At 42.8% G+C, this 26,988-nt stretch overlaps 2 protein-coding genes across 7 annotated transcripts in view; one reads left to right on the forward strand and one right to left on the reverse strand.

The window, feature by feature from the left end:
- BTBD10 (BTB (POZ) domain containing 10) overlaps window positions 1-4,791 on the forward strand; it is a 63,183-nt gene extending 58,392 nt beyond the window's left edge. For both annotated transcript variants that reach the window (XM_006885399.1, XM_006885398.1), the window contains exon 8: window positions 3,656-4,791. In XM_006885399.1, coding sequence (XP_006885461.1) covers window positions 3,656-3,966 — 311 coding nt within the window. In that variant the 3' untranslated portion in view covers window positions 3,967-4,791. The remainder of the gene's footprint in view (window positions 1-3,655) is intronic.
- A 790-nt stretch (window positions 4,792-5,581) lies between these two features.
- Window positions 5,582-26,988, reverse strand: part of ARNTL (aryl hydrocarbon receptor nuclear translocator-like) — a 136,440-nt gene continuing 115,033 nt past the window's right edge. For 3 of the 5 annotated variants that reach the window (XM_006885400.1, XM_006885403.1, XM_006885402.1), the window contains 9 exons: window positions 26,547-26,696; window positions 23,981-24,227; window positions 22,724-22,830; window positions 20,173-20,323; window positions 19,245-19,333; window positions 17,636-17,744; window positions 12,657-12,750; window positions 6,931-7,033; window positions 5,582-6,252 (listed from right to left, as the gene is read on the reverse strand). In XM_006885400.1, the coding sequence (XP_006885462.1) occupies window positions 6,092-6,252; window positions 6,931-7,033; window positions 12,657-12,750; window positions 17,636-17,744; window positions 19,245-19,333; window positions 20,173-20,323; window positions 22,724-22,830; window positions 23,981-24,227; window positions 26,547-26,696 (1,211 nt within the window). In that variant the 3' untranslated portion in view covers window positions 5,582-6,091. The remainder of the gene's footprint in view (window positions 6,253-6,930; window positions 7,034-12,656; window positions 12,751-17,635; window positions 17,745-19,244; window positions 19,334-20,172; window positions 20,324-22,723; window positions 22,831-23,980; window positions 24,228-26,546; window positions 26,697-26,988) is intronic. The other 2 variants (XM_006885401.1, XM_006885404.1) reach the window with 1 other exon arrangement.

The following is a 26,988-nucleotide window of genomic DNA, read 5'->3' on the forward strand; positions in this document are numbered from 1 at the left end:
AAAAACCATGGCCTGTATCAGGCAGACCTTAGTCTCCAGAGAGACACCGTTGCTCTTGAGTACTTTAGAGAGGTCCCTAACAGCAGACTTTCCCATCGCAGTACGTTTTTTTTATTTCCTGGCTGCTGGTGCCAATAGAGTATAATTTATTCAAGCTTTCTCTGGCCTGAGTCTAATGTTCCCTCCCACTGTTCTTCCTTGTGGACGTTTTTCTCCAATCATTCTTCTCTTGGAGTCTTTTTACACACACCATACCTTATGTGTTCCTGCCCCTGGAGCTTGCCTTATGCCATTCTCTCCTTTAAGTAATAGTCTCTCTACCTGTCTTTCCCTCTTCTCTTTCTCTACATCCTAGCCTTGTTCTAAGAACAAGTAAGATAGCCAAGAATTTTTTTTCCACTCTTATAGCCCATTGGAATCTCATTCCTCCTATAAATTAGTTATGTTTCTACCATTACCTTAACACCTTCTGTTATGTGTATCCCTTAGCTGTATTAGTCATATTTGACTTTATGAACAATTTTATCACGTATGATAGACTTTTATCTTCTTTAAGGTTGTTGTTGTGTGTCATTGAGTTGAAATTGACTCACCCTCCAGTGGATTTTTGGAGGCAGTAAATTGTATGAGAGAAGATTGCTCATCTTTTTCCCGTGGAGCAGCTGGTGGGTTTGAACTGCGTACCTTTGTGTTAGCAGCACAGTTTCTGATCACTAAGCAACCAGAGATCCCCCTTTAAGGTTGTTGTTGTTCTTGTTAGATGCTGTTAAGTATGAATCATAGAGACAACAGATCTGAACCCTGACCTATCCTGTGCCACTATCATCATTTCTGACATATTTGAGTCTCTTTAAGGTAGCATCCTGGTATAATTATTTGATCACAACAACTCTTAAACCATCATTTATTGAATGAATCTGGAAGCTAGCAACAGGCTTATTTAGCTGAAGTCAATCCACTTTCAAAAACATCTCAGTAGCCTCATGCTTCATTATTCTTTACAGTGATAATCCTAAAGTATTTATAATTTTATGGTTTATTAGTTCCGTTTCCAATGCTCTAGTTTTCCTACCCTTTTATTGTCTCATCTTTGCTATTTTCTTTTTAAGATTTTTTTTCTTGTTGTGTATTGTTGAATCAGATCTGACTGGCACAGGAGGAAATTGCCCCTCCATCTCCAGTGGAGCATCTGGTGGATTTGAACCATGAGCCTTTGGTATTGCAGTGCAGCTTCTTGCCAGTAGGCCACCAAGAGTTCCCTTGCTTTTGAAAAATTGTTGACCTTTTAGTTTCATACTGTTGCTTCTTAAGTAGGCACCAGTCTAAAGGGCAGTCTCTTTTATATTTGTGTGCCACTCTCCTATCTTGCTAAAAGGTAATCTCAGCAGATAGCCTCAGTTCTGGTTTAAAGAGTTTCTAAGGGCAGTAATCTGAAGGGTCGTCTGTTCCCTACTTTTCAACTTTGTTTTTTAATAACAAAATGAGTTCTATTTCTTATTTCTTTGCCTTTCTATTTGGAAGTAACTCTTTTGACCCCAGTCAGTAAATTACACACCATCTAGTTGTTTGGGTCTTAGTATAGATGAGATTGTTGCTTATGTAGACTTGTTTGTTCTCTGAGCTTTTGGTCATCATTTTCCTGTTTTGCTCCTGGTGAGAAAAGACTGTAATTGTGTCTTAGATCACTATTCCCAAGGTTATAAGGCAGTCGATAAGCCTATCATGATCTTTGGGAATGATGGTATGTCAACTAACTGAGTTGGCACGTGAGGCTATGGTCATGTTTCAAACCTAGAAAGCCTATGTTGGAAGGTATTTGCTTATGTTTGTCTTTAATGAATACATGTATTTCCTTATACCCATAGTTATATTTACATGTACCGATAGGTTGTTTTGCATCTATCTCTACTCATATACTATTTGCCCATACCCATCCATATATGCCATATGGGCTCATACTTGTAACTTTTATTGTGCTGTGGTCTTTACATCATAATCAGTGTTGTCTCATCTCACCTTAACCTTCCTTACCAGTGGATGTGGAGATTTGGTCTCCACATTCTTATATTGTAAGAGTGGGGAAATATATTTATCATTATGTTCCTAAGTTCTTTCACTTGGCATTATATCTTCCAGTTGTTTTTTTTTTTAATGTTATGTTTTATGGGCATATTATTGTTCTTTATGTTTGCTTGGTATTCCAACTTAACTTTCTTCATGAATGATGTCCTTCATGTTATCCCACAATTTATCTTTAGTTCTTGTTTTGATTTTCTTCAGCTTCAACCTGAATTTGCATGTAAGCAATTTATGGTGTACTCTGTAGTCACCCCTGACCTTATTCTCACTGATACTGAGCTTCTCCACAGATGTAGTCAGTTTGAGTCCCATGTATTCCATCTGGAAAAATCTAGACATATGGTTACCATTTATACTGTTGACAGAAGTATATCTAATGAATAGATCAGTACTGATCTTGCAAAATTCTATTATGTGAGGCCCAGTGTAGTTTTTACTACCAAGGCCATATTTTGCAACTGATCCTTCTTCCCTCCCCAACTTGAATGTTCTAGTAATTAGAAAATTATCAGTCCATTTTTAATCTATGCTTAAGTTAAGGTTGCAAAAGCTTATACAAATATTAAATTTATTTTTGCCATTGTTAGTGTTTAAGCTTGAATAATAGTTATTTTTTCTTCACAGTGAATATTATTATTTTAACCAGTATTATCTGTCAGTTAGCAGCATTATACTTTAGGACAGATCTTGGTATATTATTTTTTACAATAAATCCGATGACAATTAATTTAAATTTTTCATTTCTATGATAGACACTAGGGTTTTCTTGAATGAAAATGGCCAGGACCAGCATATTTTAGTCAGTGATGCCTAGTATATTGACCTTCAAGCATTCTGTTTTTTTCTGACAAATTTTCCTAGATCCATATCTCATATGTTTACATTCTGATTATTGTGCATATTGTAAGCAATTAGAATAGCCTAGTGCACCGGGAACTATGCTACTAACCCGAAGGGCACAACTCTCTGATGATTCCAATCCCTCAGTGACTCAGAGTGGAAGATGGGCATTCTCCTCCTGTGCGGTTTATAGCTTCAAAAAACCCACTACAGGCTCAGCTATGTCAGTTCCAACTCAGGTGATGAGGATCCATTTGAGTTTTCTCATTTTGAGATAAACTAGATCAGCATTTGAAGGTTCTGAAAGCTTTATGCCATCTACATCATTAACGTCAGCTCCTTTTTTGAGGAAGACATAGTTGTATTTTGAGAGCTTTCAGCTGGAGGAACTCCTCTTTTCTGTTTCTCATTTTCTCAATGTTCTGCTACTGTTCATTTTTTTCTGAAGCAGGTCCTTCTTTCTGATCTGTCCTAGTAGCCACTGTGGGTGATCCTACTGGTATTTGAAATATTGATGGTATAGTTTCCAGCATCATAACAACTCTTATGACATTATAGTATGAAAAACTGACAGACATGAGGTAGCAGTTGATGGCAGTAGATGAAATATTAGTTTTATCTCCTTGATCAAATGATTTAAGGTCTAAAATGGAAAAGCACTCTTTAGGCTAAATTGAGTGAAAAATGTGCATTTGTGTGTGTGTATCCTAGTTTTAAAAACTTTCTCTGTCCCCAGGATATCCTACCTACAAAGAAAAAGTAAAGAAAAGGCCTGGAGGCCGTCCAGAAGTGATTTACAACTATGTCCAAAGACCTTTTATTCGAATGTCTTGGGAAAAGGAAGAAGGAAAAAGTCGGCATGTAGACTTTCAATGTGTAAAAAGTAAATCTATTACCAACCTTGCAGCCGCTGCAGCTGACATTCCCCAGGACCAGCTAGTTGTCATGCATCCCACTCCACAAGTGGATGAGCTGGATATTCTCCCTATTCAGCCCCCTTCTGGCAACAATGACCTCGATCCTGATGGACAGAATCCAATGCTGTGATGCTGCTGTTACGTGAAACCATAGCATGCTACTCTTCACAGTGATGTTGTACTACTCATACTGCACTGCAAGGCCACTCTTCTTCATTGTGAGATGCACATAACAATGTATAGGATATTGCAGTGTAGGCTATTTTTAAAGACCAAAGGTAGCTGAATGGTTTTTTAAAATGAGTACAACTCTAGCATCCTGAGGTTCCAGTTATATAAATGTATTTGTTTACCAGTAGGTTTGTGAAATTGGTTCTTTGTATGGAGACAGTCCTTTTTCACACATCTAGATCTTTTCAGAAGTGGTGGAAATTGGCAGCTGGGGTACCTTCAGTCTAGATTAATATTGGTAATACCCCAAATAAAATGCAAAATATTTAGTTGCACTTTATAAATGGTGGTTAAATGGAGCTGTTCAAGCCATTTTTATAGTTATGTTGCACAGTATAACTTAAATAAGTGCTTCTATCAGAGTATCCCTCCAGTAAGATGTGTATAGTTTGCTGCCCACTCATGAGCACAAACTGGGTGTTTTGTCATTGAGCTTATCTGAATGATTAGGATGAGATTCCTTGCCCATATCGTATCAGTTCAGGTATCTCCGGTGCTGTTTTCACCCGTTTAGAGTGAGTCAGTGGAGGGGGTGTGAACATTAGAGGTGGTTTATTATCCAGTCTGCCTTACCCGTAAACTGTTCACAGATATTTATTTACTAATGTGTTTTTTTCTTAAGAGTTATGGGATAGGAAAATGAAGTGTTTGCTCTTCATTTACTAAATGATTGTAAACTCAAGTTTTTCATCAAAATAAAATTCCATTGTTTTAATGTTTCTGATCAACTTTATAACTACCTTTTTTAGCCTCATAATTGGCTTGTTTCCTGTTCTACTGGTGTAAGCATGAATAGAAATCAAGTACCAATTCAAGGAGTTCTAGTTTGGTGTGTGATGTGGCACTTAGATTCTGTACTAATTCTAATTTTAAAATATACTCTATGCAAAACTATTAAAGGTGAGAAAAGCATCTTCTAATCTAACCTGATAGGGAGCTCTGGTGGCCTTGTGGTAAGGAGTTGCACTGCCAACATGAAAGCACATGGTTCAAACCCACTAGCTGCTCTGGAGAAAGATAGGCAATCTCCTGTGTGATTTACGGCTTCTGAAAAACCCACGGGAGGGTCAGCTATGAGTCGATTGTCACTCAGTGAGTGAGTGTTCTTAGCAAATTATTCAAATAAAGCTATTTTTAATCTTCTGTGGCCCTTTTCAAAAAGGAATAAAAAATATTTAGGTGCTTGAGGACTAGCATCACTTTAGAGCCATGCAACTGCTAGCAGGGGTGGTGGACATGCCACTGTTGTATCTAAACTTAAACTTAAGTTTCAGAAGATTTAACATTCGTCTTTAAGTACTAACATCTCTTTCTCTTGCATAAATTAAAATTGAAAGTTTAACAATACAGCTAAGACAGTAGCATAGGGTTAGACAAATCTCAGAATTGTTACCATGGCAAGCAAGGCACTGCAAATGTTTCTGGCATGACTGTTAACACCTCCTGTGGAGAAGGGATGGTATAGCCCTGAGCATGTAGGATTTTTTCCCTAATTATCTGCAATGTGAACGGTATTTATAGAACAAGGGAAACATTTATTAAAAATATGTAACTGTCTAATACATTATACTTTAACTCATATTTATAGTAAAGGATTCTTACAAGGAAGAATAAACAGCTTTATGATACAATTAGTATAAGAAATATCCACATGGGGGACTTCTTTGTAGTGTAAAAACACCATACATCTGAAATGACCATTTGCATATAAAAGCTACCAATGATGCTTCTGTGCACAATGATTAAAAAATTCAACACAAACAGAATCCAAAATATACAATTAATGCAAGCTATCCACAGCTAGCCCAATAATCAATGATGAGGACACACTGAAGCAGGCTTAGTTCCACTTTGTCTGAAGTTACACATAAAAAGATTGACTTGTATCAATGGCTCTGAGATGGCTTTTATGAAGACAGCACATAAAAGCTGTTCTCTTCTTATCCATTAAGCTTCACAGACTGTAAAACTCCACCAGTAATGCACTTTGATACTGTAGCTGTCGCCAAAGCAACATGTAGTGTTTACAATGGCCATGGCAAGTCGCTAAAGTCAACAGGACCACCCAGTCCAGCGTCAGCTTCCAAAAGGCTCATGATGACAGCCATTGCCGCTTCGTCATTGCTAGGACTACTTGAGCCTTGGTCATTATCTATCATGTCGATTCCTATGTGGGGGTTCTCGCCTGGGGAAGAAATTAAGAGTGATCAGTGGCCAGAAATACCAAAGCATGCTAAGCTTAATTAGGCAATTTGTAAGCAAATTTTTTAGGAAGATATTACATTTAACAGTAAGGTGAGAGGAGATGCTTCTTAGGCCTATATTGCCATATTTTCGCTCAATATCGACATTTTTCAGAGGAACAAACTAGTGTTAACAAATAAGAACATTGTATTTGAAAATCAGTAACTAGTAAAACTGTTTGCCCTGAGTTTATTTAATGTTCTAAGGGGAGTAGATTCCAGATGGAAAGATAAATATGAAAGAGCGATAAGGAAAAAAGAATTTAGAAAGCCAAGAAAGGAAAAAGTGCTTTGGGTGGGATGAAGCAATGTTCATCATGAGATGACTTTGAACACTGGAATGCTTAATGCGTCTTCTAGGCCTTACCTCTGAGGCTTCAGCTGCGCTCCCTAGAAAGCCTGTCTAGGCTGCTCGTATCCACCTTGTGAGGCCGTAGGACAAATGTGGATCCCCACCAAAAACTCAGCCATTAAGCAGAGATTTAAATAAATGTTCTGGTCTTTGCTCTTATCAAATGTAATTAGAATTAGTTTTCTTATACAATTCAGTTCTTAAAGCTAACTTCATGCCCAATGTTTTGCAAGCTTGCTGCAGTGAAATGAATGATGATGCCACTTACCAAGAATAGAAGAACTATCAGAATATGGATAACCTGGGTTCTCCTGAGCCTGCCCTGGTAGTAGGCCACTGGAAGGAATGTCTGGAGTCCCTCCGTTTAAAATCTACAAACAAAAGGGGAGAGGTTTGAAGTTTTCCTTTCATACTATTATATCTTTAATAAGTAACATGTACAATGTCACCAAGAAAGTAAAGCATGTGGGAAAGAGGAAGTGGGAGGAAAATGTCAAATGGTTTCAGATTAGAAGATTGGATGGTTTCAAACAAGGGAATGTTTGGATGGCCAGTGCAAAAAAAAAAACCCCAAACAAACAAAATTTCACCCTCAAACTATTCTTCATTCAGTTCATCCCACACAAGGAACTTAAAAGCTGAATGAAATCCAGAGACCATTCATTTACCCGAGATTGTGCTGCACACTTGATTTTGTAAGTCTAAGAACTAAACTTCAGTAGCCTTGCAGGGAAGTAAAACATCTCAACAACAACAGATGTTGAAGAAACAGTAAGTGAGGTTGTTAATAAACGTCGTCACAAATTGAGAATAACAAGTAAATCTCTTATCATCACGTATATCACAGTAGCGTGTGGCTTTTCTTACATAGGCCCTTGATCCAAAGCAGAACTGTAAAACTTCTTGTTGACTGCACAACTCATAGTGACCTAATGAACAAAAGGCCTGAAACCTTTATATAACTATTGTCATTCACAGAGTTTCCAGAGGTTTGTGGTTTAGGAAGTGATGCCACTCCTGCTTCCAAACCTGTCTTAAACTGGGAGCTCCATCAAACACTGTCCACCATGGGCAGCTGTTAGGGCATTTAACTCCTCAATGGCACAAGGTTCAGCTTCACAGCAAACCCAGATTACCTCAGTACACCAAACTGACAGAGTGTTGTCCCACTTAGAACAATGTTCCTCTAAAATAAAATAACCCTAGAGCCCAACCATCTCTTAAATACTGTCTTAAAATATCCCTTTATCACCCTACCCCTTTCTCCTTGGCTCACCCTCCTCCCTCCACTTCCTTCTTCAGTCTACTTCAAGAATATCAAGTATTAGGATGTGTTGTGATTCTAGATTTCAGGAGAGATGTGGCTTCCAGGCATGCCAGTAGGTGGCATTACAACTTTATCTCTGCAGTTCTCTCAGACTCCACCCTTGCTCCTCCTTTACAAGATTAAAAATTCCTAAGGTTATATTTATTATTATTTAGTATACTGAAATGAAAAAATCTTAAAAATATATTTCCATGATAACAAAAAGCATTTTAATGAAAAATAACTTTCTAAAACAAATTAGGAAAGAGTTTCATTGTTTTGCATTTTTGCAGTTGATGTCTGGCTTAATAGAACAGCTGAATTTTCATAGTTACTTCTGAATTCAGTCTGTTGTGATCCATTGTTCCGGTTGAAGTATATCCGGCCTCCCACAGATAATTATTTGGAAAAGGGGTCTATCTTTATAACTTTTTTAAAAACATAACTCTGATATTTACATCAAAATTTAACCAGTAATAGTTTCTTAAATGATCTTCTGTCAAATAAAATCATTGGCATATCTTGGCATTTCTTTTGCCCTTTCATGATTTGGAAATATCTTGCATTGGTCATTTGAAAAATTCTGGTTCACTGCATCAAGAGATCTTCCAGATGGAGACACGTTTTGTTAATACAACATCAAAGGATTGTTTTTGTTGAGACTTTAGCTCACAGTGGCAGTTATGATTGTTCTAACATTCTAATTTTTGCTTGAAAATGAACATTTTTATTACTGGCAAACAAATACTATCACTTCTTTTCCTTGAAGCCACAGGTTCCTATAATTCTTTTTCAAGAAAATGTACATATGCTGAATCACCCAATTCTAAACAACTATGGTTTGCCATAGTAAAAATGTCTCATGAGAAGAGCAGCAGTTCAAGCCACAAGTTAAACAACTGAAGGAGTTTTTTTCACACGTTAGCCAACAGTTTGGCTTCATGCACATTTCTCATTTTGCTACAGAGAATATGAAAAAGATAATGTACACAAAGATTAAAGTTACGATTTTTCACTGCTTTTGTTAAGAGTATTCTGCAGTGAAATTGGTTTAACTTTTGTGTGTGTGAATAGTACATTGATCAGTAGTACAGCCTTCATTTATGCTAAAGCACCAGAAATTTTACCCAGCATTTTCCTTTTCATTATTGTCCACATATCAACACATGGGAGGAAACGCTATATGGCATTAAAATGGTTTTGACTTTACAGGCCCCCCTGTGAGAGTATGAGGGTCTACCTAGTAGACCATGAACCTACAGGTTGAGAACCACAGTTTTATCTGAATCTGCCTTGGTACTTCTGGATGTTCCGACTCACCTGGTCTCCCCTGTTAGCTTGATCTTGACTGAAATATCTGAAAGGCTACACGGCTCATTTTTGGGCCTGCCAAATTAGAAAGTGACTGAGAAAGAGTGAAGAGCACGGGCCTGCCTCTCCTCCAGTGAGTCTGGTGCACCATTTCATTTTGCTATCATAGTGAACTCCTTGTTCAGACTGCTTTCTGAAATAAGTCCTGCTGCTGAAAACTCACAAGAGGATACATGCAGCCCCATACCCATTTTCATAAGCCTGAGGAAAAGATAAAAATAAACTAAAAAACCTCTTTATAAATGCATCAAACAAAAATACTTAAAACTTTTGTAAGACTGTTGTTGACATGAAAATAATTAGAAGAGAATGGATTATAGTTTGCTTCTTACATTTATTAACAAATTCTGGGCATAATCACTTAACATTTGGGAGTCTAGATTTTGACACCTGTAATAATGAAACTTTTATTTTTCGTCAACTTTATTTCCATTTTTTAAAAGACAGTTTAAGACCACTTGGTGATGATTCTGACCCACTCAGTGGCCTGAGCAGTGGGGGGCTGCAGGCCAGTCTTCAGTTGCGGGCTGAGTGCTCCGGTCTTCAGTAGGGAACTGCTGAATCGCCACTGAGCACCTGGACACCTTCGGACCAGCCCACAACCCCAGCCTGAGCAGCAGTGAATTCAGAAGCAGGGGCTGTCCTTTCTCCCTGAAACTCCTCCATGGTCACAGCGTTTTCAGCCGCAGCCTGTTGTTCTTTTTGAATCTCTTCCAGATCTCTGTACAGATCAAGTATGACCTCCCACGGGTGTTCCCAGGAGATTGTGCCACACATGCACAGGACTTCCCGGGCCAGCATCCACCACATCAGACCCATGGAGTGAGCTCCCTTGTTGCATGGGATAGCAGTGTCTACGTAGCACGGAGGAGAATCTGTTTTACACAGGGCAAGTTAACAAAAGATTCTTCTGTCAGCCCAGGATCAGTAACAACCAGAAGACGAGGCTCCCGGCAGGCTCCTTCGATCTGGTTAGTGAAGGTTCCAGGAGTGAAGTGCCCAGCAATAGGAGTGGCCCCAGTAGCAGCTCTCTGGCCAGTATTTCTGGAGGATATGACACTGACATCAGCTGGATTTTCGATGGCGACAATGGCATGTGCAGTCTAGAGAAGCTTCTCCCAGGTTCTCTTTAGATTTATGATGTAGATGCCATCAGTTTTCCTTTTGTAAATGACCTGTTCCATTTGGAAGTCAAAGTTGGTACCACCCAAATGCATTCCTGCTGCAAGGAATTTGAGGACATCCTTCTCCTTCATCTTTAGGACATCAAGGGGTCTGGACATGTGGAAGTTGCCCCCTCAAGTTACGATGGGAACCAGGATAACGCCGTATGGACCCTTGTGTGGGTAGCGCGGGAATGCGCCACCTAGAAATTTTTAAGGATAAGAGAATGTACAAGAAAATTCCTAGAGGAAGATTTAAGTTCTCTTTTGGAGTGATACCTTTCAAAATAATACAAGTAGTCCCTGATTTACAATGTATTCTGAGTTACGATGAGCCATACAGCTGCTTGATGTGTGTGTGGGGTGTGTGGTTTGGGTTTTTTTTTTTATCTTGTTATTAATAATGCATATTACAACACTGTAGCATGTAATTTGCTGATGTTATCATGCTTAGATGTTCACTTGCAGATGTTCAAAGATAAGATTTATCGAAGTTATGCAACATAAGTCAGAACCAACTTAAATTCAATTTGTCAGCATGGAACCCTGTTGTGTATTGTGGTCTACCTGTAGTAGGAGTCCTAGTTAAACCTGATGTCAAGAAGGGTCTGAGGACTGAGTTAAGTGGAAAAGGGGAGCCCACCTTAATATCGAAGGAAAGGTCTAAGAGGATCCAATAGGAGAATAGAGCTAAAAGCACAGCCTGCAAGTAGTGGCTAGGGATGCCTGGTTCCAACTTCATCAAATAACATTGTTATGAAAGGCTAGGTGCTTCTACATATAATAGTCATTTAATCTTCATTTACATCAATATCTTGACGGTTAGCCTATCATACAGGAAACTGAAAACCCTCAGACTCGTTGTCGAGCTGGAACCAACTCATAGTTGACCTTCCAGTGGGTTTTCAAAGGCTGTAAATCACACCACAGGAGACTTCCCATCATTCTTCCATGGAGCAGATGGTGGATTTGAACTGTCTTGCCTTTGGATTGGTAGCACAACCCCTTACCAACTAAGCTCCTTTAAAAAAAACGAAGGCTTCAAAATTATACAAAATTACACATACCTAGCACATGGCAAAGCTGGGCTATGAACCCAGGTCTTTTATTTTGACAATGTTGTTAAGCAGTTTATTGACTTTCAAACTTTCAGGGAAGTTACAGGGGCAAAACTTTTTCAAATATAACCTTTTGCAGAAGATTCATATACAAAGCAAAGCTGCCCTGGTCAAAGCAGCAGTCGACCTTACCCTTTTCCTGTCATCAAGTGTTCTTGTGCTTGTCCACGTCACAGGACCACAGCTCCTGGTAACTTGAGTCTCTGAGGAGCCCAGGCTTGAAAGCCTCTGCCCTGCATTTGTTCTGACACAGTTTGTGCCCTAGATTTCCCATCTATCTAAATCACTAAGAGTCTCTACATTTTGGAAAACGAAGGAGAATGGCTTCCTATGCAAAGATGCTGGCCCTTTGGTTAACCTATATTAAAGTGGGGCACTAAAAATAGACTTAAAATTTATAATTAACATGAGCCTTGGGTTGTACATTCTTGGCAAAGATGAAAACTTAACATTGTTTCTAAGCTTATTTATAGTCTAGTCTTCTAGCCAGCTTCTCATGAGGGCCGACAATTCATAACCTACTTTTGGCCAATGCCATCTCATCGCAGGAAACCGGGGCAGCAAATCCCCTTGTATTCTGCAGCTGGAAAAGCATGGCCTGACTTAATGCTAGTGGCAATGCTGTTTCTACTGCCTGCCCCAGCCATTAAGAATATTGTCTCCCTTGAAAATTGCTGGCACGGAATGAGATACTTTTCTGTATGAAGTACTCATAAATTCTTCCCTCCTGGGAGCTCTTGAATTAGTCCCTCAATGGAACGAACTACCAGGTCCTCTCTTCAGAGCATCTCCTGCCTTGCCCCGCTCACAGGAACTAAGGCCTCTGTGGATGTCAGCATGCTTCCCTCATTTCACCAGTATGCGTTGGACCCAGACTCACTTCAAGGAGAAAATAGGGCCCAATTTGTTTTAGCAGAAGCAGAAGATCTTTTTATCTTTCCTAGGGTTTGATCACAGTTGTAATTATATACTCCTCCCTCATTGGGTAAGAGATTCTGTGTTAACAGGGGCCTTAGTCTAAGAGACATGAGCTTACCTTCTTGCCTCCTGGTGAAGAGGCATCAGGGGGAGGTGTACTTGTGATGTTCAATGGGCTGGAGCCACAGCTAGAAGGTGAGGAGCCTCTTATCCTGTCAGGAAATAGTAGAGTGAGTTCCAGAGCCTTTTTATTGGAATTGAAGGATAGTAGTAAGAAGATCTAGGACAAATGTTGGCAACTTTTTCTGAAGAAAGCCAATTAGTCTTTGTGAATCATACAGCCTGTTATAACTACCCAGCTCTGCCACTGTAGTTTGAAAGCAGTCAGGTAATACAAATAAATGGGGGGGCGGGGGTTGTCGTTGTTATGTGCTGTCGAGTTGCTTGTAACTCATAGTGACCCTATGTACAATAGCCCTAAACCCTGCTCTATTCTTTGCCTATCTTACTGTCTCTGACATGCCTATCCCCATTACCCCAGTGATGGAATCAATCCATCTCATCGAGGGTCTTCCTCTTCTGTGCTGTCCCTCCACCCTGCCAAGCATGACGTCCCTCTTCAAGGACTGATCCCGCCTTGCAACATGTCCAAAGTATGTCACATGGACCTTCAGAATTCTTGCCTCTAAGAAGTAGCCTGATCTCACCCTCTCCAGGACAAACCTGTTTGTTCTAGCAGTCCATGGTATATTCAATACTCTTCTTCAGCACTACAACTCAAAGGCATCAACTCCTCTATCATCCCTACTCATTGTGCAGCTCTCTGATGCAGAGTAAGTAATTGTAAAGACCATGGCTTATATCAGGTGCACCTTAGTCTCCAGACTGACATTGTTGCTGCTCAGGACCTTGGAGAGGTCTCTGACAGCAGACTTTAACAATGCATTTTGTCTTTTAATTTCCTGGCTGCTGGTACCAAGACTGTGGATTATAGAGCCAAGCAAACTGAAGCTATCAACAATCTCAATCTCTTCATCATCCGTCATGATGCTGCCAATTGGCCCAGAGCTGAGAATCTTTGGTTTTTTGATAGTGAGCGGCAATCCATATCGAAGGCTGCAGTCCTTGACCTTCTGTGCTTCAGGTCCTCCTTAGTTTCAGCAAGCAGGGTTGTGTCATCTGCATAACACAGATTGTTGATGAATCTTCCTCCAATCCTGATGCCACACTTCTCATAGATTCCTGCCTCCCAGATAATCTGTTCCACATATAGATTGAAAAGGAGACAGGGCACATCCCTTGATGCATACCTTTCCCAATTTTGAACCACACAGTGTTTCCTTGCTCTGTTCTGACGACTGCCTCCTGGTCCAAGTATAAGTTTTGCATAAGCCCTGTTCTGACGACTGCCTCCTGGTCCAAGTATAAGTTTTGCATAAGCCCTGTTCTGACGACTGCCTCCTGGTCCAAGTATAAGTTTTGCATAAGCCCTGTTCTGACGACTGCCTCCTGGTCCAAGTATAAGTTTTGCATAAGCCCAATCAAGTGTTCTGGGATTCCTATTCTTCTCAGACTCAGCTACCGTTTGTTGTGATCCACACAGTCAAATGCCTTTGCACAGTCAATGAAATACTGATAGATACTCCTCTGGTACTCTCTGCTTTCAGTCAAGGTCCATCTGACATTAGCTGTAATATCCCTTGTGCCATGGCCTCTTCTAAATCCAGCCTGCACTTCAGGCAGTTCTCTTCCAGTTGTTTTTGGATAATCTTCATGGGTGTGTGTATATGTACCAATAAAACTTTATTTATGAAAACAGATGGCAAGGTGCATTTAACTCACAGGCCCCTGATAGAGAATGCAGATCCTGAAATGATGCATCTCACTTATAAAGCCCTGCAATAATAATGCTTGCATTTCAGGTGGGTCAATTTCAAGCAAGTGGCCAGAGATCTATTTCCTTATATGTTGTTCTTAGGCACCTTTTAGCCTAGTATGACACAGCGACACTATAAACAATAGATCTGAACCCTGTCCTATCCTGTGCCATCTTCATCAGCTCTGACACAGTTAAGCTCACTGCTACAGTCATTGTGTCAGTCCATTTCATTGAAGGTCTTCCTCTTTTTTACTGACCCCCTAATTTTCCAAGCATGATGCCCATTTCCAAGGAATAGCTTTGCCTAACAGAATGTCTAAAAATGTGTGAGATGAAGTTTTGTCATCTTGCCTTCAGGAAGCATTTTGGCTGCATTTCTCCAAGACAGATGAATTTGTTCTTTTGGCAGTCCATGGGATATTCAGTATTCTTGTCCAACACCACAGCTCAAAGGCATTAATTCAGTGTTCAGCTCTAAGGTGCATAGAAAGTGATGGAAAAGATCAGGCCCTAAATCAGGCACACTTTAGGCTTCAGATTGGCATCACTGCTCCTCAATGTTTTGGAGAGGTCCCCGACAGCAGACTTGCCCAATGAAGTCTAATCTCCTGACTGCTGGAACCAAGGCTATTGATTATGGATCCCAGTAAGATGAAATCATTGGCAATGTGAACCTTGTCTCCATCTGTCATGATGTTGCTTATCGGTTCAGTGGTGAGAATTTTTGTCTTAATACTTAAATGCAATCCATATTGAAGGCTGGAGTCATATTCTGCAGCAAGTGCTTCAAGTCCTCCTCACTTCAGCAAGCAACCTCAGTTTCAAGGTTGGAGGGGAACCTCAACCCTTGAAAACATGAACTTAAATCCACAGGAAATAGCTTATCTTTTTCTGTACTTTTGCTGTTTAAGGAAACACTGTATTTATTCCTCTTGGAAAATGCGGTGCTCCAAGGCCAAGTGCAGTCAGACCTAGAACACAGCGCTGTAAGCTCATGCAGTCAATAAGGCAGCAGGAAACAGAAAGCAGGTGCAGCAAATCTCCCAGAATAGTGGGTATATAGATAAGCTCTGACTTGGGGAACTCTAATGGCTTAGTGGTAGGGAATTGTGCTGCCTTTGCAAAGGTATGTGGATAGAATCCACCAGCTGCTTTACAGGAGAAGGATGGGAAGTCAACTCCCACTGCCTCTGAGAAACCACTGGAGGGTCAGCTATCAGTTGGCTTTGACTCAACAACATTTAAAATTCTAATAAAATTAGAATGTAAATCCATAAAAATGTTTCTCAGGCTCAAAGGCCTTCAGGAAAGGAAGCCACGACTTGGCACACCCAGGGTTTATGATGAAATGGCAGCAGCTGTGTGTCTGCCAGGCTCTCGGCTCCTATGTGGACGACTAAAGCTTTTGAGTCACCCAGTCTTTTTTGATTCTTGGTCTGTTCTGCCTAATTCTGTGTATTTATTTGCCAGAAAACAAGCTTTCTCTCAAGGCCACAGAACTAGGCAGTCTTAACAAAATGGCAATTAATTGCTTATGTAAAAACTGTTGACTTTCTCCTACTTTTCCCTACATCTGTGAGCATTCTCAGGTTCCTTATCCTGGAATCATCATCTCATTCCTCACATTTTAACATGAATATCCAATCAATCCAGAGATTACTGATTCCTCTTTAGGACTGCATCATCACCGGAGGCTGGACCGCATTCCTGGGTTAACCAGCATGCCCATCTTCTATAATGCTTAGCATGGCACTTTGAACACCATCTCAGCAGCCTACTGTGAATAGAGTTCTGTAGTTTTCCTTCTGTACAAACTACTCAGAATAATTTTTTAGAGGTCTCAGCATTCTGTCATTGTAGCTCTGCGTCTCTTTGCTACAAAGCAGCTGCCCAGCTAGAAGGCCTGCTCATTGGCCCTAAACTTGTGGCCCATGGGCCCACTCAGTGGCTGCCTGGCTTTGAGGGAGGGTTTGCCCACCTGTCCTGCAAACCTGACCTGCCCATTAAGATTGAGCTCAAACTCTTGTTTGCTTCATGCCCTGTAATCTCCTTTTCTATGATCGTGAAGGAATAGACTTCAGTGTAGTGTATAATGGACCAGGCCACTAACCAAAAGGTTAATGGTTTGAATCCACAAGTCACTCTGAGGGACAAAGATGGGTAATCACCTCCTGTAAAGGTTAGTCTCTCCGAAACCTGCCAGACTATCAGTGTGAGTTGACAGTGACTCAGGGCCAGTGGGTGGGCCTCAGGCAATGTACAAAGCAGACAGTGACTGCTCAGAACCTGATTATCACTGCATACTCCTCCCCACATTTCCTTCCTACCACAGGGCCAGGGCAATCAATGCTGTGGGGTGAGGAAAGAACTGAGATAGCCCTGGGCACAGAACCACTACCTGCCACATGGCAAACGGGCCAACGAGAAGTCTTTTCTATGATCAAGCTCCGTTAAATTTTGTATTCTCCAAACTTAGAAAGACATGTAGTACTGGCTTTCTTCCCACTGACTTCTTCTAAAGGCTCTAGGCAGTCTCGTAATTTGAACATGCACTATGACATGCTCTGGGTAGGCATAAGACCTCTCCCAATCCTAACACAAACATTGAAGATGCTTTGGGAGAGAGATACCACCTCCCTTTTACGGTTTAAGCCAATAGAAACCAAGACATTGACTCAGTCACACTCAGCCAGAGAGACAAGCTCTGGATTCAAACTTAAGTGGGTCTGGTTCCAATCTTTCATATGGGAAAAAAGTTTCTCTTAAGATACTACATCCCTCAGCTGCTGATCTACTTCGTTTCTATTACCAACCTGACTTTCTGTTAAGCCTCAGATGACTAGAGTTAGCGTTTATACCTCTAAATGCTGGTATACACCCACCTCACTGGGGAGCTTCAGACATCACACACAGAGGAAAGGATGTACAGGGTAGGAAGAAAACTCTGGCTACTTTTTTATTTTTCCTCTTTGGTTTCTCAAGATTGGCACTACTGACATGTTGGCCAGCTAATTCTCTACTGCAAATGCTGCCCAGTGAGCTCCAGGAGGTTGGGCCGTGTCCCTGGTCCCTAGCCATTCACCGTTTAGCATTACTTTCCCACCCATCTGCGACACCAAAAATGTCTCCACTGAAAAATAGTCCCTGGAAAGTGAATCTATCTCAGGAAGAGCACTACTAGGCTAGTTGAAGGGAGTAAAGCAGGAGGTGTTACGTACCTGTGGATTTCCATGATTTCCTCAGCAATCATTCGACCTATTTTTCCTGCCCCAGCCCTGGTTCCTCCTGGGATCCCTGGAACAGTGGGTTGGGTCCTCTTTGGGCCACCTACGACAGAGAATCCGAGAGTAAGAAAGAATGAGAAGTTTATGAAGAAATGCTAATAAATGTAAACTTAAAGCCAGTTCATGCCATGATCTACTTGAAGTTCAACTTCAAAGTTGTGCATTGAGCTACAGTGTGCCAGGAAGTAGGGGTAGAAAGCATTCCAACATGGAAAGGCACACATTTCATTCCAGGATAAGACACCAACGTGCTGACATGAAGCATCTGATCCTAAACATTCAAAGAACGTTACTGAGTACCAATGTTGCGCATGACTGACCGTGACACCAGAGTCACAGAGAACTAGCATCCCTGCCCTCAAGGAGCTCACAGTCTAATTGGGGAAATGTCCAGGATGAACAACAGCTACAGCCACGTGTGGTGAACTTGACAGGTCAGCGTGAGGCACCTAATTCATCCAGGAATGGATTTCCTGAACTGAAGCTTGAGGGAGGAGTATACACGAGCTTGAAAGAGAGGTAATAAGGGGAGAGCGATTCCAGACTCAGTGGCCAGCAAGTGCGAACGTACTGAGGCAGGCCAAAACTTGGGACACGACTCCAGTGAATTTGCAATGACTGATGAAACTGGAGAGATGGCCACTCATCTGATCATGAAGGAACAGATGCCATACTGAGGAGTCTGGACAGAAGAGTGTCTAGGAGGTGAGGAGTATGCAAGGACTTTCCACAGCCAAGACTCCTAGTTGTTAAGAAGTCCACTCTATGATGGAACTAACTGTAGAGGCGGGCAGGGGGTGAGGGCAGTGTAACTAGTATGAGGACATTCTCTGCAACCACGCAGGCAGGAGTGAGGAGGGCGAAGTGGCAGTAGCAGTGATGGAGGCATTTAAGAAAGGGGCAGGACTGCATGTTTAGGAGGAGAGGTAGGAGTTGGAGTTTCTGGCCCAAACAACCAACCAGCCAGGGAAGCACAGGGGGTTAGTCTCAGAGACACTGAAACTCCAGGTGGCTCTGCCCAGAAGGAGGCTGCAAAGATAGATCTGGAGCTCAGGGGACACTGGACTGGGGACGTGGCTGTGTGATCATCACGGCTGAGGTCAGGTCTTGAGCCCTGCAAGCAGGTGTATCCCCAAGCAAGAACGAGTAGGGTGCAGACAGCAGGGGTCCTGCTGGCCACAGCACAGCCCCCAGCACCAACAAACACCTTCCTCCCAACCACAGGAGCCACTGACAGTCACCAAGGAGCACAATGTGCAGCACGGAGTACAGCATCAGAGGGAGACTTCGGGATTGCAAAGGCTTCCAGGATCTAGTAGTCCCAGGAAAGGCAAAAAAATGAGTTCCCAGTTTTCCAGGCCCAACAGAGAAAGTGAGATGACAACAGCATCATCAATAGTCATGGGTGGGTCAGCACAGGACTGCCTCAAGGTCTCCCTTGTTCCATGACAAATGGCCTCAAGGGGCCTCCAACACTCGGGGGAGGGTATGTGGCCACAAGTAGGTCAGTGGGCCAGCCCAGCACCCGCCAGTGCATAGTTACCTTCTCCAGAGGGCAGCATGCTGTCCATGCTGTGGGGGGACGCTGTGAGCTGTGGGAAGGTTGGGTCCCCGCCTTCCAGGACGTTGGCTCTGTGAACATCCCAGCAATAAAGAAACGTGAGTCAGGCCTGCTCAGAACTGAGCACCTTGCACCTTTGGCCCACACGTCCAGTGTCCACTCAGGACCTGGACAGGCCAGAAAACAAAGGGTCTGTCTGAGTAGCTGAACAGGTCTCCTCGCTGTTTGGTAACACGATGGACAGCATCCCGGCCTGTGGCCTCACTGCCTGCCTGGGCCTTGCTACTTCATGTCGGGAGCGGTCCAGTCCAGGTTGGACTGCAGCAGCCCACTGCTACTGCCACAGCACCTGCTCTCTCACCAACCTGCAGCACACCCACCCCCAGGCTCTAGCTCAGCTTTAACCAGAGGGAGGGGTTTGCACACCACGCAGGAGGAGATGTGGCTGCAAGACTGGCCAGGGGAGGCGCCTTCCCTTCTCCAGTGCGCCTAGCATGTGACTGCCTTTGAGGCAGCATTCCAGCTGCCTGTGCCCATGCCACCAGCCTCATGGGCATCCGCAGCCAAGGCCAGGCTGAGCTCATGCCCATGTGAGCCGTTCCTGGGCTGCCACCGCTCCCTCCAGAGCAGCACAAAGTGGATGCTCCGTGTACAGAGCTTGCAAAATCCCAAGGCTGCCTGCCTTCTCTGGAAGGAAACGTTGCTGTTTCGTGGAGCACTTCCCACCCGCATTAGTGTAAGTACTGAAGCCGGTCCTTGGCCAATCCTCAGGCTTCACAGGATGGTATTAACAAGGTGGCATTAAAGAACGTGATAACTGGCTGTTGCCTGCACTCCTTCCCCATAGTAAGGAGCCCACGACATCTTTCTTTTAAAGCAAAGGACCTTCTGATAGAGGAAAAACACTTACAAAACAACAGTGTTGGTGGAGACAATGTATTCTACTTCCTTGGTCCAAGGGTTCATGAAACTGAACCAGCGACTCCGTAATGTGATGAAAGAACCATCTTTGATTTTAAACTTATAACAATTAGTTGTTATCTTTTCTCTCGTCTGTAAAACTGAAAATGCAAAGAAATCATGAATGTTGTTGTTTTCTCAGACCAATGTAAAAGGCAAGACGTCCAACACCAAATACTAAGGGCGTCCAAATTCCCATGCCAGCACTTTTTGATAAGCCAAGGGAGTCAAGTCAACACCTCAGGGGACAGTTAGCCACTGGTGGTCTAACTCTGAAATTGTCTATTAATTTGTGAGTCCGTTACTATTTTACAGAGACTAAGGATTCCAGAAATAACTAGCTCTATCCGTTAAAGCTCACTGGAACGGGCTAGAACATCCAGCAAATGAGAGGCATGGTTCAAAGGGCTGTGCTCTTTTTCTTAGTATAGCCTTGATGGACACAGGACCCATAAAGGTCACTCGCCTAGTCAAATACCATTCTTTCATGTACCAGACATGTTATGAACACCTTACATGTGCCAGGCACTGAAGACTGGGGAGGAGAGGAGGTGTGGCTCTTGGTCTCCAAGAGCAGAGTGGGAGAAGATTCTGGAGAGTTGCTGTTGTTGTTAAATGCTGTCAAGCCAAGTACGGATCATAGCAATCCTATGAACAAAAGATCTGAACACTGCTCTGTAACTATTGTTGGTTCTCTAATGTTCATAGACTTTCCAAAGGCATGCCAATCCTGCTTCCAAGCCTAGGGAGAGGCAATCAAATTCTTGCAGGATGAACCAAGTTTGCCAAGGAAAGGAGGAAGGGAGGGAGGGAGGGAAGCACCCAGCAGTGCTGCGAGTGTCTGGGCCCGGTGGGAGGAGATGGCAAGATGGACAGCACAGCTGATACAGGAAGCTTCCAGCAGTAAGCATGGGAGGGAAAGGGAGGAGGTGGGCTGGACTAAAAGGCGGAGGGTTTCAAATGCTTGTGAAAGGTGCGTGGGCTTAAATCTACAAGTAAGAGGTTTTTAAGAAGGACCGTGGCATTGTTGGCTCTGTAGGAGAATAAAAAGATGGACAGCCGTGGAAGATGGACTGAGAGAAGGACCAGAGAGGTTGGGCTAAACTTAACTAGTTCCCTTTTTGACATGGACATCAAAATAACCCTGTTTAACTATCTCTCCATGCCCCAGAACAGCACAGAAAATCTTCACATTTGTAACATTGTCTATAAGGATCCAGGTGAGCAAAGGACCTGAACCAGTATCACAGTAGTGGAGGTGCCAAGAAGGAGAGTTCTTGGAAACGGATGTGTGAGGTGAGCTGATAACTAGGATCCTGGTGAAGATGAATTTAAGGAAGAGGCCGATGATGATTCCTCTTTCGTGAGGCTGCCTATGTGGCCATGTCATCCATCAGTCAAGAAGGGGACAGATACAGGAGACAGTGCAAGTGTTTATGGAATAGAGATCTGTTTGGACCCTAATAAACCTTTCCAGAGTCCAGTTAGATCTTCAGAGCACGAGAAGCCTTCCAGAAGCTGCTCTGGTCTATACATATATAGGGTTAAGGGTTTACTATCCAAAACGACTTCCCTATGCTTGTAGGTGGAAGGGAATATGTGAATAGGCTATTAGCCTATCCACGAGGGGACTGGAGAGTCTAACCAGTCCATAAGAAGACTGGCGAGTCTCACCATTAAATTGAGTGGACCCCAAAACCTCACTGCCAGCAGAAAAGGGCCAAGAGAATATAATGTGTCCTTCAGGACCAGAGAGTCTTATGCCAGACAGACCAGGGCCTACGGGAGCAGCAGCCACAGCAGAGAACCAGAGGCCTGACGTGAGACAGAATGGACCCTGGCTGCTTTGCCAGTGGATCAGGGCTAAGAGCCTTTTGCCCAAGTTTGCTGGAGGACCGAGGGGTCCAGGGAGTGGGGGGAAGAGCCAATATAGGCAAGACTGAGAACTCTGTAACACTGGCGTAAAGCTCCAAGGCTCAAAGCTGAGGCGCCTGCGAGCACATTTTGGAAGCTGTCCTGACTGTATTCTGTTACTAACCTGGATTATAACCTTTTGGCTTTCGCAATATGGCTCCCTATGGTCTGTGAACTAATGTCTTGGATTTTTGACTCAGTAAAGCAGTAAGATTGGTCTTGAGATGAGCAGAAAGAGGTGTGGGAGTGTGGGGGCCATGTCTGACCTCATGGTAATTGGTTTTGTTACTGATGCTGTTGATGGGAACAGTTATTTCCCTTTGTGAAGTTGGTAAAGTCACATATGGCTGTCCCCACATGGTCCTCGCTCTTTTTACAATACAAAAAACTGTCAGGCCGAGGTGAGGCTTCTATATGAGATAATGATCAGAAACAGCAGCTTCCTCTCTTTACAGATACGTTGCTCTGGAGAGTCCTGGGCTGGCTGACTCCCACAGTGCTAAGGCCAGATTTCCCCGAAGTTTACGTGGACTGGTCTAGAACTGGGTGAGGCTTCCTCCTTAGAGCTTAGCCACAGAGCAGCTTACCTTGCCTATGGCATTCAGCAAGATGGCCTATATCATCTTGGTGAAAATATTCGTAACATGATGTGCCTAGAAGTTCTTGTGGTAAATAAGCCAAAATAGCTGTTGCCCTAAAAGAGATTTTTTCAAAAAAGAAAAAGGTGTTAAATAATTAATAGTAATTTTGTGGCAGATGAGCCTGGATACAGCTGATGAGAACAAAGTTCTCATCTCACTGTTTAAAAAAAATTAGAGGGTTTTCAGAGCATTCACATGAGTTTTTTGTATAGCCATCTCAATTTAACCACAGTTATAGAAACGGAAACAAGGGGAAAATAAAAGCCTTTCAAATGGCCTCTTAACACAAGAAATCAAATGTCAGATGTTTTTTAAAGGTCAACATAGTAGTTAGATAAAAATGTGCCAGAAATCTAAACACCTGTGCAAAGCTTCTCTTTTTAATGCTTACTTTCTACCAGGATACTCAACCACCAGTGTTTCCAGGATCCTGAAAAGCATTTAGGGGCTATCTCAGCCTGAGATATTACGGCCTGTGAATATTCTTAAAGAGGATGGAAGGGGGTGGTAAAAAATATTTTTTGTGGTAAAATTTTGGAACTTAAAAAAAAAAAATCTGAGTTTTTAGCACAGTCGGCTCATTATTTGTGAATCCTGGAGGAGATCAGCCCTCAGCTTCCTCATCTCTTAACTTGAGAAGGGGGACGAGAATAGATCAATGTCCAGGAGGGCTTTCCACAATAATGGCAATGCTCTCCACTGGTACTACTAGCCATAAATGCCCCCTGAGTAGTAAACCTCAGGAATGGCATTTTTGTTTATACTTAAGTAGCCCTATCAGGCTATCATAGCCAACAATTACAGTATTGGACAACCCAGCTACATAATCTTTTCCATGCTCTACATTCCAGAACTCGTTAGAGGAACTGCCTTGCAACACTCTAGATTTAGACAGAATGCTGTGCCTACTATTCTTCTTTTAACCATGGACATTAAACGCTCGGCTAATTATTTTTCTGTTTGCCACAAAATGGCAGAAAAAAAATTCCTGTATTTATGATGATATCCTAGTGGAGCTCAGTTTTTTTAGCAGAGACCCAATCACTTCCCTGGTTCTTGACGTATTAAACACACACACACACACACACACACACACACACACACACACAAACATACCCACCCAGATGGCCCATTCTCCTGTGCTCTACTCAGTATTAAAAATCCTCTATTATTACTGCTCAGAGGTAATAAGTAGCCTCTTACCTCTGGTCTACAAAAACAAACTTCCCATCTATTGCATGTCGAGAAACGTATTCCATAGATTTCACCCTGATCTCCCCATTCACTGGCTGTGGAACCACGTGAGAATGCAGTCGTCCGATCGCGACAAGGCAGCTGAGGTTACACCCTTCGTTGTCTGGCTCGTTGTCTTCATCTAGCCCCATCTTTGTGGGTGGCCAGCTTTTCAAATAGCCTGTGCTGTGGATTGTGCAGAAGCTTTTTCGATCTGCTAGAAAGCAAAGTCCATGATGAGTGTCAGTGACAGCTCTGGGGCATGGAGGCTCAGGAAGCTGATGGGAGGCTGCAGCATGGGCAGGGAGTCACAGAAACAGAAAAGAAAGCCTCTCCCCAGACGTGAGCACTTAACGAGAGAAGACAACAGAAAAATCGTTAACTATGAGCCAATGTCGTAAGTGCTCAGGAGAGCTAAGGTATTACAAACACCAGCCCAAAATCAAAACCAAACCCACTGCCCTGGAGTCAGGTAATGGCAACCCTCCATTGGTCTCAAAGCTGTCATCCTTATAGAAGGAGACTATCTATATTTCTCCTGCAAAGGAGTCAATGGATTTGAACCACTGACCTGTCGGTGAACAGCCCAGCATATAATACACTACTACACCACTAGGTATATACTTCTATACACCTAGAAGGACTATAGAAATCTACATGAAGACTGAAAGGTTCATCAGAGAAACAACACAGGAAATAGATCAAGAAGAATCAGCATTTAAGGGCTAAGTCCACGGGAGGGTTGAGAAGACAAAAGCACAGACGTGTAGCCTATGCAGTTAACAGCAAAGAGCTCCATATGGCTGGAAGGAAAAGGAAGATGTTGAGTGGTAGAGCTGGAAAGGCAGGTGAAGGACAGATTACAAGGGCACTGGGTTATTCACTAACAAATGTACTGGTGCTTTTTCAGATAGCAAATGGAGATCTTCCAAGGACATTTAAGTGAGAAACAGCAAAGTCAAATTACTGTCTGGTTGCATCAGGAGCAGAACCATGGGTGAGCTCAAAGAGAGCTGAAGCCAGAGTAGAAAGGATGGGTAAGAGGCTACCGATAATAAGATCTGGTGAGGGGTGAACTACAGTCGTTCAGTAAAAGAGGAGAGAAGGCAAAGGAAGGAAACAGGAGAAATGTCTGAGATAGCACTGCCAGGATTTCGTATGTATACTGGACTTAAGGGAAAGAAATGGAATGAAGATGACTCCACCTACTCTAGCTTTAGTGTTATCCAACAGACAGAAGACAAGACAGAGGAACGATTTCCATCTGAGATACAAAAAGCATGTAGGAACTCTGGGCTTTCATCACAAACCAGCTCTTACAGAATGTTTCCCAAGCACTGAGTTCTGTCTATGTTGGCTAGTGGAACAGAGAGGGAAATACATCAGCCACACCTCATGGAGTTTACTGCCTACTGGGGACGGAGACTTTAACATCATCACAAATAACTAGATAGCCACAACTGTAAGAAAGTGCTAGAAACAAAATGTGTGGAGTGCTGCAGAGAGATAAAAGGCAGCCTGAGGGAGTGAGGGATACGGATGCCAAACTCTAACAATGAGTCAGGAGTGGGGGGAACAAGGAGATAGAGGCAGACTCAATGGGTGTGGGGCAGGCTCAATGGACGTGGGGCAGCCTAGGGTGGAAAGGGAGCTGGGGATCAAAAGAAGGTAAACTCGGCTCAGCACTCGGCAGCAGAAAGAGCCCTGTGCAACTTGTGCTCCGGATTCTAAACTCTCCTTCAAGAGGAACAGGAAACATGAAAGGATTTTGACTAGGGCACTGAGAAATAGATTTGACTTTCAAAAGTTCATTCCGTCTGCTGTGTAGAAGAGTGAAGGTATGAGGACCAGGCCTGTGACGGCTGATCAGTGACAGCATAGAAGAGGACAGGGATACACATATTTTAGATTAACTTCTGTGGGTGCACATCACTGCGGCAGGATTCCTAACAGACTGGATGAGGAGTAGAAAGGGGAAGATGGGGACTAAAGGTGGCTCCTAAGATTCTAGTATCAGTCACTTAGGTTCAAGGAGAAGCTCAAGGGGTCACTTGTACATGTGTCATATTTGAGATGCCCTTGATCAAGTCAACAGGTAGCTTTAATAAGCTGATTTATTTACCAAGAGTTCAAAAGAGAAGTCTAGGCTATAAATATAAGCGTGCATGTTACTGGCACATAAATGTCATTTAGAGCTAAGTGAATGGATGATGGTATTGCCGATGGACAGAGTATAGGAAGAGTAGAGAAGCCAAGTTAGGACAGAAGATCTGAGCTGAGAGTATTCCTCCCCTGCCACATTAAAATAAATAGGCTTTAGAAAGCGGAACCTTCCCCATAAATCTCTGTCATCATGGGAAGACAGCAAGGATTCTATGCTCCTTAACTGCCCTTCAGCAGTAAAGGGTCCTGAGTGCAAGTCCTGGGACCTACTGCTCCAGCAGCTAGTGACCTCCAAACCAACACACTGCAGAGGGCAACACTGGAGAGACAGCCTTGGCTGCGAAAGGATTGCAAAGCACTGTGAAGCTGTTACCTTTTTTCTTAGAGCAGGTGGAGGGGAAGTCCTTGTCTTCGACCTTTACTGAAGGCCTGTTACACTTCATCCTACAGAAGAAAGAACGCCGTGCTCCAGAACATAACCGAGATGGCCCAGGGGTTATATCTGTTTTAACTGGAAGTCCAGCTGCAAATCAACACACAAAATGTGATAAACCGAGAGCAGTGGTGTCTGTCAGCAGGGGTGTGTGACCTTGAAAAAGCCTTTTCTCTCCTGCCTCACTGTTTCACATTGACAGTGTGACAGTAAAATTTCTCCCTAGGTAAGGACTTAAAAGGCATGATGAGAAGGGAGAGCTCTGGTGGTGCAGTGTGTAACGTGTTGTGTGATGTTAACCAAAAGCTGTGATGTGGAGAAGTGTGTTGTCAGTGCAAAAATGCTTATAAATCATGTGTAATGCAGGCACAGAAAGCGCAGA

This window comes from Elephantulus edwardii, unplaced genomic scaffold (assembly GCF_000299155.1).
Source record: "Elephantulus edwardii isolate Elephantulus edwardi_28Jun2011 unplaced genomic scaffold, EleEdw1.0 scaffold00044, whole genome shotgun sequence".
Lineage (NCBI taxonomy): Eukaryota > Metazoa > Chordata > Mammalia > Macroscelidea > Macroscelididae > Elephantulus > Elephantulus edwardii.